This window comes from Hippoglossus hippoglossus, chromosome 9 (genome assembly GCF_009819705.1).
Source record: "Hippoglossus hippoglossus isolate fHipHip1 chromosome 9, fHipHip1.pri, whole genome shotgun sequence".
Taxonomy (NCBI): domain Eukaryota; kingdom Metazoa; phylum Chordata; class Actinopteri; order Pleuronectiformes; family Pleuronectidae; genus Hippoglossus; species Hippoglossus hippoglossus.
The window spans coordinates 10,657,541-10,669,657 of record NC_047159.1 but is presented as its reverse complement, the minus strand read 5'-3'; the positions used below and the strand labels follow the sequence as shown (position 1 = coordinate 10,669,657).

General features: G+C 42.0%; 1 protein-coding gene across 4 annotated transcripts in view; it reads left to right on the top strand.

Annotated features, from left to right (window-relative positions):
* grid2 (glutamate receptor, ionotropic, delta 2) overlaps positions 1–12,117 on the top strand; it is a 442,863-nt gene that overhangs the window by 351,293 nt on the left and 79,453 nt on the right. For all 4 annotated transcript variants that reach the window (XM_034595238.1, XM_034595241.1, XM_034595239.1 and 1 more), the window contains 2 exons: positions 196–393; positions 4,295–4,607. In XM_034595238.1, the coding sequence (XP_034451129.1) occupies positions 196–393; positions 4,295–4,607 (511 nt within the window). The remainder of the gene's footprint in view (positions 1–195; positions 394–4,294; positions 4,608–12,117) is intronic.

Here is a 12,117-nt window from a genome sequence, read left to right as displayed (position 1 = left end):
TTAAGTCACTTCAAAATGACCTTTTTGAATGTGCAATGTAGGCTATCGAGAACACCCTCCCAACCTTTGGCATGAGTGTGTGTGGTGGTTTAAGGGCCACTTGAGTAATTGGGTGATTTAATGCTTGAATGACTGCTGTATTGATTGGCTGCTTGACAGACTCACTGACACACTGATTGATCTTTCGCCTTCTAGGAGGAGCCGTTCGTAATGGTGTCTGAGAATGTTCTGGGGAAACCCAAGAAGTACCAGGGCTTCTCCATCGACGTCCTGGACGCGCTGTCCAACTACCTGGGCTTCAAGTACGAGATCTACGTCGCCCCGGACCACAAGTATGGCAGCATGCAGCCGGACGGCCAGTGGAACGGACTGATGGGGGAATTAGTCTTCAAGGTAAGAAGAAATTAAAAAGCCAGTACACACACACACACATATTCTTACTCTGCAATATCAATAAAATTGAATAATGGGGAACAATTACAGGGAATGGATTAATGAAAATTTAACTTTCTGATAAACTTGCAAAGGAGTGTTTGCTGCCTTTTCATGCACTTGTAGGCTGCTATACAAATATATTGGTGCATGCTTGCAAGAAGGTGCATGCCAGGCATCACTTATGCTGAGTAGGTTAGAGTTCCATAGGTTGTGTTTGCACAGTTCAATCATAACATCCCAGCAAGAAATGATGTCACCTCAGCAGCAGTTATTTCAATTATGCTGCCACAGCGCTGAGTTTGACTTCTTGAAATTGGAGAGAGCACCTTAAATACTTCACTAGCTACTTAGGCAGGTTTCCTAAAGTGAACTAGAGAGGGTCCTGACGTCAAAGATTCAGAGCTGTGATATTGAATATTAGGGGAAAACATCAGTAAAAATATGGATCATTTCAAGCATATCCGTGTGTTTGATGCGTCACAACTGGCAGGCACTTGAACTGTGCCAGAGAAAATGAAAAAAAAAATTGGATTTGAGATTTCTCAAGAGAGAGTGAAGCAATAAATGTGGATTTCACAAAGATGGAGAGGCCTCTGGTTTGTGGGCAATACATTGGCACAGGTGGATAATAACTGCTTCAACTATAACAACACAACCACATGCAGGTTAGCTGAGGTGGTTTCACCTTTGTCGTCCATTAGCACAAACTATATTTACTTCACTGCTGGGTAACAAACTTGCAGCACAAACATTGGCGCTGCCAGGTTTGTTCCCCGTGTCCATCTGTCTACTCCAACATGCCATATTAGTTTCCAATGACAGTTTTGCCATTGGCAGACACTACAGAATATTTGAGATTATTTTGACAAATTACTAAATATGTTTGATATTTGTGTCCGTATGTTCATATTTTACACCACAGCAGCAAGGAAAGAAAGAAAAGAAAGAAAGTCTCTTTCAATCGCGTTGGTCAGAGTAATAACTCAAGATTTCTTTTGGGATTATGACTCCATAAAATGTTGAAGAACTCTCAGCACGTGCAAGACTTTTGTTCTCATACTCATCCGTCATCCTGTGGAAAAGAGTCAGAATCAAGTTTATTTCAAAGAAGGTTTTCACATACAGGGAATTTGCTTTGGTGTTCTTGTGCATAACAATGAACATATAGAAATGTAGCCAGGAGGTGGAAATGTGACGGGAAAGATAAAGAATATTAAAGAGCAAGTCCTGTGAGTAAAGAACAGAGCACCTTTGGCTACAGAAACAAAACCTGGGTATACACATCAAAAGAAACATGTAAATATACAAAGCAGCTTAAGGTTTCTCCAACATGTTCTGTTTCTTTGAGTGTCATCTTGTGGGTGACCTGCCAGCAGTAAGCCCTGAGTTCACCTTACTGCCTCACAGGACTTTCTTTCATCCTCAAAATAACTTATGGATTGTAACAAATGGCTGCGACAAGGCCACTAAAAAAATTACAGGAGTAACAACAGTTGGCCATTTTTTATTTAATACCAGAACCGAGAAGAGAAGGGATTTTAGAAACCATTTTAGGTAGAAACAGCATTTTCAGAGTTCACTGAGCATATTTGTAATTTATAATCCTCACGACAATCACTGTAGTTATATTCTTTGGAATTCTATGCTTCACGTAAATGTGCCTGAAAAAGGGACTAAATCTCTTGCAAATCACCACAATGAAAAACAATCAAATCTTTTACTATAGTTAATTCCAAATGATTTTGTCAGAACACATAACACATATATTGACTTCTATGGAATTGTAAAGTGTCATGACATTGAAAAAAGGAAAAATTGTATACATGACTGTGTTTTTGCAAGTGCATGCCGATATTTTCACTTTGCTGCAGCACACTTCATTTCGTGTTTTTTCTCCATAGGTCAGGGATGTGTTTTTGATTATCTGCAATGTTTTTTCAAAAGCTTTCTATGCTATTTACTTTATTATTTTTTTCTTATTTATTCATTTCACTGTGTGTCAAGTTCGAACATGTTTTTAAGACGAGGCTCTCCTTCCCTTGACCTTGTATAGTTGTGTGTGTTCAGTGTTTGTATCCCCCCCACTGCACGCTCACAAAATGATAGAAATATGCTTTGAGCACAATGCATATTAATGTGTACACAGACAAGCGCGGGCTGTTAATAAACTGAACATGCAAATAATTTTGTTTTCTCCATCAGTCAGCAACAACGTTTATCTTTCCAAAAACCCAATTACCAGATAATTATTATCCAAAGTGCTCTCTGGAAGTTTCTGTGTTAACGGACCACAACAGTCAGCATGGCAATTAATCTATATTCACATACACGCACTTGCATGCATATTGTTGTGTTGTCTCAACCAGCAGGCATCTCGCATGGTTTCTCCCAATATTCTTTTTATGCAGAGTAAGTGACAATTTCTGCACATTTTAATATTTTTTCTTTTCTTACTCAACCTGAAATTTAGCTGATTTTTCTCACCAGCAGTTGATTGAAATGTTGATGTTGTGCACAATTGTACGTGTGAAGATGTGAATGCAGTGTGTGGTGAGTTAACATGCAAGTGTGTGCCGGGCTAAACATTTGCAAAATCAGCAAGATGATCTCATTATTGCACCAGTTCAGAATAAGTCTTGCTCCAGTATAAATTTCACACAGGCTCACTCACACCATTTTAAACCCTTATGGTACAATATGGCAACAGCTGCTGGCCAAGCACCAGGACAAAAAACATTTCAATCAGGCATCATGGCAAAAGTAATTTCTTGTCTCTTAAAATCCCAAGAATTCCAAGCGAATGCAGATCAATGGCATAATAAATGAATGATTCAGAGGTCATGCATCATCGGCAGTCCTCATTGTGCTTACAAGACAGTGCTTGCATACCTATGTACAGTGCAGAGGCAGAACAGAGCGTGAGGCACATAATGAGAGTATCCAGACATGAGCTTGTGTCAAGTCATGGTCAGGGTGAAGGAAACACACACAGAGCTGTTGTTGCTGACAGGTGGCTGTAAGTATTAGACAAGCCAGACAAGTAGTTCACTACTTAACATTTTGCAATGATAAAAAGATTTTTATTTGAGCATGATTAGAACTGAAAACATGTCACTTAACTGGTAGAAATGCAAGGACAATCACTCAATCACGAGCTATTGCTCGAGTGGCTTGAGTTTGGGTGCCCAACAAGCAGCATTGTCAAGACCACTTTCTGAAACAGAAAATGTAACCCAGGCAAGTGAATGAGCAAAAAGCTAAGAAGCTGAACTTTCTTCAGAAGGAGAATTTGTGAAGGAGCCTTGTTGCCGCTCCGGAGCCGCTATAACCAGACAAAGTGAAATTGTCCAAACACTTTTGGTTTATCCTGAACAGCAGTTGGAGTGCAGACAAGATATTGAAAGCAACACTGAAGGACACTGCAAGAATTCCATTCAATTCAATTTCATTTGTATCGCACCAAATCATAATTATCTCAAGGCACCGTACATAGTAACGGTAAGACCTTAAAAATTGTACAGTTCCCATTTTTGTGCACAGGGTTACTGCCGAGTTTTCTGCCTTTGTAAGCCATACACAGCACTACCAGAGATGAGGAAAAAGAGGCATTTGTTTGGGGCCGAGATGCTGCCACAGGTCCAACATTTAGTGGCAATGACTATTGTTCATCAACCTTATATCATATGCATGACCTAAACCTTTCACGGCAAATTGAATGTTCGATGGTTAGCCGAGGCAGAGGTTGAAGTAGCCACCTGCTGTATCTCTGGCCACTAAAGTCCTCATTTTTTGGCTGTTTCCTCACCCACACATTTCCACAGTGTTGATACTTGATCCTCCTCTCCTCTGCCCCTCGCAGCGAGCCGATGTGGGACTCTCTGCCCTCACCATCACGCCTGAGCGAGAGAGCGTTGTGGACTTCACCACACGCTACATGGATTATTCTGTGGGTGTTCTGCTGCGCAAGGCCGAACGCACCGTGGACATGTTCGCCTGCCTGGCACCCTTCGACCTGTCACTGTGGGCGTGCATCGCGGGCACCGTGCTCCTCATTGGCATCCTGGTGTACCTGCTCAACTGGCTCAACCCACCCCGGCTACCCATGGGATCTGTGTCTTCGACTACGCTGTACAACTCCATGTGGTTTGTGTACGGCTCCTTCGTACAACAAGGTAAGGACGAAACGGGATAGAGGGAGGGGAACGCAGAAAGGGTAGAACAAAAGAGGAATGTCTGATGAGTGAATGTGGTGGTGTGTTGAATACTGAAAATATCCCAGGAAAAACTCAAAAATATAACCAAAATTCAAGTTAAAGAAAAGACTAAGAAAAAAGCTAGGATCTGCCTCTTTGTCCAGATCTGTGCCAATATTTTATGTATTTCTTCTTGGCCCATGTCGCATCCTTCCATCGTGTTTAGTGGAAATCATAAACCAATGGACAGGGGCGAAAACATTATCTCCTCAGCTGAGGTTATTTACAACAGTAAATACATTTGGAACCAAACACAATGCTTCCCAGAGTGGGACAGTTTTTATGCATCTGACACTGTGATCTATCCCAATCCTAAGCTATCCAATATGTTGTTAAAGGCTCGGTCTATGGAAAACTTTGTATACAACAACTATTACATTGGTACAGGCCAAGAAGGTAGATCTTTGTGTACCAGAAGCCTATCAGGCCAAACTAGGGGAGTATAATCGTAATTTTTAGGAGACATTGTTCCATGTTTGCTCGTAACATGACTTCCCATGTGACCAACTAAATCTGGCTTGCTTACTGATTGGTTGATGCAGGTAAGTTGTACATTTTCCGTGGTCTTCTAATGAAGCAAGTCAAGCTTTATAATTGTCTTGTTTCCTGAATTATTTGTGTATTCATCTAGTTTATGGTTCTTACCCCAGCTGGCAAATAGAAGGTGCACAGGAGTGTTGTTGTTTGCTATTTTGCCAAAGGGATTTGGGCTTTTTACAACACCGCTCTGTATTTGCAGAGTCCATCGCAAAGGTAAAACACAGCGAGGGAAGGGGAGGGAGGCGTAGAAGAGAAAGAACGTGATTGCTGAAGCAATCTACTGTCAAAGATTTGATAATCGCTGTCTTCTGGGTGTCATAAGTGTGGGTTGACCTTTCGTGTTCGAGCACAGTAGCCAAATGAGAACAAAAGGGAGGAGAGGTTTTGCTCCACATGGACTGACTAGAGGATAATGACCTCTTCCTTGTTATCTACCCAAAGATTTTCCAGAATCCATCAGGCCGTGCTCAGGTGAAAAGATCAGACAATTGACACCTGGGGAAGGATTTAGATTTAGATTTAAATCAGTGCAGGGATGGAGCCACAGCAGGGAGAGGTAAGAGCAGAAAGAAAAAAATAAGATCAGAAACATCTCAATCGTATGTCTTTTGAGTGAGTATTCACACGCATAGTATGAAAGAGTCTAAATATCAGCTCATTAGATGTTTGTGGTAGACAAAAATATCAACTCTCTTCCAAATGAGCACAGTTTGCTCTCGCTGTCATGCTCCAGGACTCGCAATAGTTAATTTCTTAAGCTGCATTAATTATACACAATTTAGTTTTATTTTTTTGTCTGTGCAACATTTTAGGCTCTGAATGAGCAACTGATGAGCATTCCACCGTTTGGTAAATAATCCTCCATCTTGTGCTGCAGCTAATGGCGGTAATGATGATGATGATACATTCTAATTGCTGTTTGATATTCACAATCGTTTCTCTTTTTAGCCTTAATTAACATTTTAGTCATGGCATCATTAGAGAGAAAGAAAGAGCGAGAGAAAGGATCTAATTCTTCCAGAGTGTGTCTGTCCTCTCTCTGTGTGTGTGTGTTTGTGTGTGTGTTTGTGTGTGTGTGTGTGTGTGTGTGTGTGTGTGTGTGTGTGTGTGTGTGTGTTTATCAGTGTGTTTTTTGTTGAGTGTGTACAGCTGCGTGTTTATCAGGTGCTTCCGAATCATGGGAGTGGAGCTGTGCTGAATCCACAGATAATTTGTTTCTGATTCGGCTTGCTGGAACTATCTGTCACAAAATTAACTGAGCATGCACAGTCGACTGCCACGAGGCCAAGCAGCCCTACCTTCAGCAGCTTTAGAAGTCACCTGGAATGATGTTTCACTTTCATCCTAGCAATTATTTTGTAAAGCAGAGATCTCTTTCAGACAGCTGACAGCTAACCATGAACTCAAGATGCATCCAAACTCACAATTTTGGCATAATGTGAGTAACTAAAAACATCGATTTAAAGTCATTGAAAATGTACAAACACACACTCTCTCACATACACACATGTATATATACACAGGATGTTCATTCAGCAGTTCGCAGGTCTCAGGAACTTTGTGCTTCACCCTGAACTAGTACCCTCGAGGAAAATTCATACGGATGCAGACACACACACCCACAGAAGGAGGGAGCTAGAGATGAGTGATGAAAGTCACTAGTCAAACATGATGCCAGAACTGCAGGAGTATTACACAGATTTCTCTCAACCCTTTTCTTTTTCTTTTCCGTTCATTGTTTCTTTTTCTTCCTCTCTCATTTTTTTGCAACCCATTTCTCTTTATTATACTCCCATTTTCTCTCTTTCATCTTCTTCCTTTGTGTCTTTTTGTTATTTCTCTCCATCATCGCTTCAGCCCCCTCCACCTCTCATTCTTCCTCTGTCTTTGTTCCCTCTCTCCCTCCCTCCCTCCCTCCCTCATCATGGACACCAAGTTACCAGCCATTTCAGTCTGATCAGTGCAGGCGTGCATGTGAGTGTGAGCCTGTGTCCGTGTGTAATAACCATGAATCACCGAACTGAAAGGGCCAATATAGGCTGTAGTGGGAAACTGTCTGTACCCCATAAGTTATGTCTAATTGGTCAAGGAGAGCGAGAAAAAGAGGGAGCGATGGAGGAGTGGGGAAGAGGTGAAGCGGCACAGTGGGCAGCTCTGCATCTGACAAAATGTGCCAGCTGCATCTTGAATTTGTCGACTAATACATCAAAAAAACGGTGGCAATCAAAGGATCTGGTTTTATTATAAAACAGTTTCCTTTCAACTAAAATAACTTTGACACAAAGAAAGGTTGAACATTATTTTACAGAAATATCTTTAAGATATTTGTCCCACACTGTTTATAAAGATGGACGACATGATGACTCATCATGGACCAAACTAAAAGTCAAAGTACAAGTTAAATACATTTTTCTCCAATATGATCATGTTAGGTAGTTCTACACTGACGTGTGATTTAGTGAAATCTTTCTGCTAAGTTTGATTTTAATTATTTATTGGAAAATGGGTCGACTGGCAGCTGAGATAGAATCACGATTGGTCGAGCACATATATGTGCGGGACCTCGTTAGCACGGCTCCATCCCTTGATCGCAACTATGCAGACTCTGGCTCCTTATACACACTATGGTAGAGTACTGTATGTAACCAGGATATTTCAGCTATATTTCTGGATAACTGGAGCAACTCCAGACACATCGTCCATCTTTATATACATTCTATAGCCCCACATTTAAACCTACAGTAATAACCTCACCTTAGTAATTGTGAGTAAGCGTTAAGATTGTAAAAAGCCTCTCACCACTTACCTCCAATCTATAAAAAAGGGGCAAGTATAGGAGACTGAACATAAATGGACAAAATGATGAGTTTACAAGCAATCATTGGGTAATGGTTATGAAACATGGATATACAGCACAGTCAGTCAGATTAAGGTCAGACACCACATCAGCCATCACGATGATCGTTGTTAAGAGCAATAAAGCGTGTGAGGGAGAGGACTATGTAAGGTCAAGTAGTCTACGGTACAAAAGATTCATAATCAAGCTATAGAATCGAGCTGTATTGACTTACATTACATTTCGTTACACACATGTGAGACACAGGTGGCTGTTTTTCCTGCTCTGTGCTGAATACCAGCCTGAGTCACCTCAACTCTAAAACACGCAGTGGAAAGCAAACCTCATTTCCACATTTGCCAACACATATATGACTTTAGTATTTCTTCAGTGAACACAGACATCACAAGAAGTGTGATGAAGAAATAATTTACAGTGTGATCACGTAAGTTGTAACGTAAACAGTGGATGCAGAGACGGAGATGTTGTGGAGAGGATTTGATTTAAAGCTTGTGAAATGTTTCCTATACGGAGATAAATTCCCAGCTGGAGTTGAGTTACTCTTTGGCCCTGACCAAGATGGGAAGGTCATTCCAATATTTCTCAGAGCCAGGAGGGAGGAGAGTTGAAGCCGGGTTGAGTGATTATCAGGTCACAATATAAGACAGAGCAGGCAGTGCAGGGCATTGACTGGCTGGTATATGTGCAGAGCCTGGACAAACCGCGGCCTGCGGGTACGGCGATGTGCACTCATTTGCGGTCTTGCACACTAGGTTTTGGATTTTGAAATGAGCCACCACAGGCGGTTAGTGGAGGAGGAGGGTGACATGCAAGAATTGGGGAAGATAGAAAGCAGGACAGCCTAAAGCAGTTTGGATGAGTTGAAGGCAGCGTGGTCAGAAGAAAGTTGCAGTACTTCAGTCAGAAGTTCCAACAAGCCGGGCAGAAGTGCTGATAAAGAAGTATCTACTTCACGCTGGGTTCTGGATGATTGTAAACCATCTGGAACATAAGAAAGTGCTTGAGAGCCAAAAAAATAAATAATGCATTTGTGAAAGGAACACATTCATATATGGCATAGAATCAAAGTGTTTCTCATCATCAAACATGAAATTAGGCAAATTAAAGTGACCCTTTGTCTTTTCTTGTTTGAGTCTTCTGGAAAAATTCTATTGAACATGCAAAGTAAGTGCTGTAACGATGCAATTAAGCTGTGCTCAGTTTCATTAACAGCAAACCTCAAAGTCCTTAACGAAGAGTCTGAATCAAAGGAAGGAAGAGAGAGGGATAAAACACCAGAAAGCCCAGAAATTATAAAAGCAAAAGATATTTTAGCACTTCTAAGAAAAACATCCAGTTTTACATAGAAAGCTCATGGTCTGTCGCCACCTCTGTGTCGCGCAGACATCAGCCACCGTGACAAAGTCGTACCTTAAAGAGCAATAAATCATATGAGGGACAGAACTGTGAAGTCAAGTCAGTATAGAAGATTATGAACGAGCTATAGGAAAATTCCAGTTTGTGTTTAGATGTTTTGTTCTTTTTCCTGCTGTGTGTTGAATACCAGCCAATGGGAGACGATCAATCATCACACATCTGTTCTGGATGTTAAATGGTGAATGGTCTGTATTTTAAAAGCACTTTTCTAGTCTTTATAGTCACTCAAAGCGCTTTACAGTACAGTCATTCACACACACATACCGTACATCTATGGGTAGCAGTTTTTTTTCTATGAGGGGCAATTTGGGGTTCATTATCTTGCCCAAGGACACTTCGGCATGCAGATGAGGAAGACTGGGATCTACCCACCTTAGCCACAGCCGCCCCCTGTTGTTCAGAACCGTTTTTTTTGTCTTCTGAGTTTCACAGCGGGAGAGCATGTGCAGCACATCACAATACAAATCGTGCTACTCTTGTGTTTAGTGTTGTTTTTATTTATTTACTTTTGGGCGTGAAGCGACGCGCTCTCAAAGGGAAGAAAGCAGAAGTGGCCACAGCTGTCAAAGGGAGCGTTTACTCTGCTGTGAAATGTGAGAACAAGCGATGGAAGCACGCAGTTAAAGGAAGTATAGGTTGGCTGATGGTTAGCCTGTGCTGAAGGGACGGCGTCTCTGTTATGCAAGTCAGATTTGTTGAAGAGGAAGAATGTTTAAACTAAGAGAGACAGGTTTTGAGAGCAGAAGCATTACCCTCTTCGTCCGTCCCATTTCCTGTTTCGATACCCTCCTGTCCTCTCCTATCTTCCCGCTTCCTCGCAGCCCTGACTCCTTAAGTTTTTTCCCGGTGGTGTTTGAGCTAAAGGAGAACAGTCAAAAGCAAAACTCTGGTGTCACACAGAATATTTGTCTTTTACAAACCTTTCCCTGTTGCTCTCTCTGTCTTTTTTTCCCCCTCCTCATCTTCTTCTTCCCTAATTAATGTCCTAACCAGTAGGGGAGGAGAGACACACCGCGGAGAAGCAGACTGTTTTTGCGGTTGTGTGCGCACATATGTGTTTATTATCTGAGCAGCTTCACTGTCGCCATGAGTGCGACTGTGTCTCAATTAGATGTAACTTTGTGGCGAATATAAACACAGTCACACTCACACGCACACTCTCAATTGCATTTTCTTTATTGTATGAAACAAAGTCAGGGCCATAGGCCATAATCAGCACTTTAATCTTTCCATCTGCTGCTCCAAACATTTCTCATTTCCCGGCTTTTTTATTCTTCTCACACACTTTGCACCTCCTTTTCCCCCCTGCCCCCTGATGTGCATCTCTCTGTCTGTGTGTGTGTCAGACAGAGAAATAAAGGGGACGAGTGTGTGTCCTTTCACAACCTTGTTAGAGAGCCAAACAAAAAATGCTTTCTTTCCTGCCTCCTTTTGTGTTTCATCCCTCCATCTCTCAGTGCTCTCCATTCTCCACTTCTCTCTTCTCCGCTGAGTTTTCTCACTGTGAGTTGTGTTCACATTCAGCACTCCCCATTCCCTCTCGCGCTTCCTCGATGTGTCTCTCTCCCTCTATCATTATCTCTGATCCCGCTGTGCTGTACTGCTGGGAAGCCAACACTATCATCATTTTCCTGCTCTCTTCCTCTATTTTACTCCCTCTCTTCTTCCCTTTATGACTCCCTCTAATCCATTATCCCTCCCTAACGACTCTGTTGTGCCGCTGTGAAGTGAACGCAACCTCTGGACACCCATCCCGCCTGACTGTCCCCCACTAGCCCCGCATCTATCCTCCCTCTTCTCTTCCCTCCGTCCCTGTCGCAGTCTCTTTTCGGCTACGGAGATGTGCCACTGTGACAAAAAGACAGTCTCTCAGCAGTTCCATTAAATGCACGTCTTTCTCCTGCTCTTTCTTCCACTCCGTGCTCTCTTATTTCTGTCACAGTTGCTTCCTTTCCTTCCCCCCCGTTTTCTCCCCATTCCCCGAGATCTCACTTGTTCTCCCTCCGTTCCCAATTTTCGTACTCCTCACATGTGATGAGGTGCAATTGTTGCCAGGTCAGCCACATCCCATTCAAACCTTTCTGCCTTCCAATATCAAGTTTTGTTGACTTGATATTGTGAACTTGTTGTATAACTGCTGCTTATGCACACAACCAGCAAATACAGAGCAACAAGAATTCCTTCTCCACCAACACCCAAGAGAACAGTTTAGCTGCAAACTGCTCCATGAGCTAACCTTTTTATTTATTCTGTGTTGAGCAGGTAGCTTGTATAGAGGCTGTTAAAGCTGTTTTGCAACCTACAGCAATGCTAGCAAAGTTGTGGGCCAGAAAACAATCAAACAAAAAGAAACAGCAAGAAGATGAAACTCAGTCGAGAGCTGCGGAGTCAGGTGACAGGTCCCTGTATCCTCAGACAAGCAACTCCTTTTACATGCAAGTAGTTAAAGAAATAATATGTAATAATATGATGGCTAAAAAGGACTAAACTTATACTTGATCCAATCTATGGACATGAGTCACTTTAGGCATAGATTTCCAATGGCAATGGTGGTAAAGATGGTGGTTTATTATAGCCTGTTTAATTAAAATATCTGATTACTGTCTCCCTCTGGTC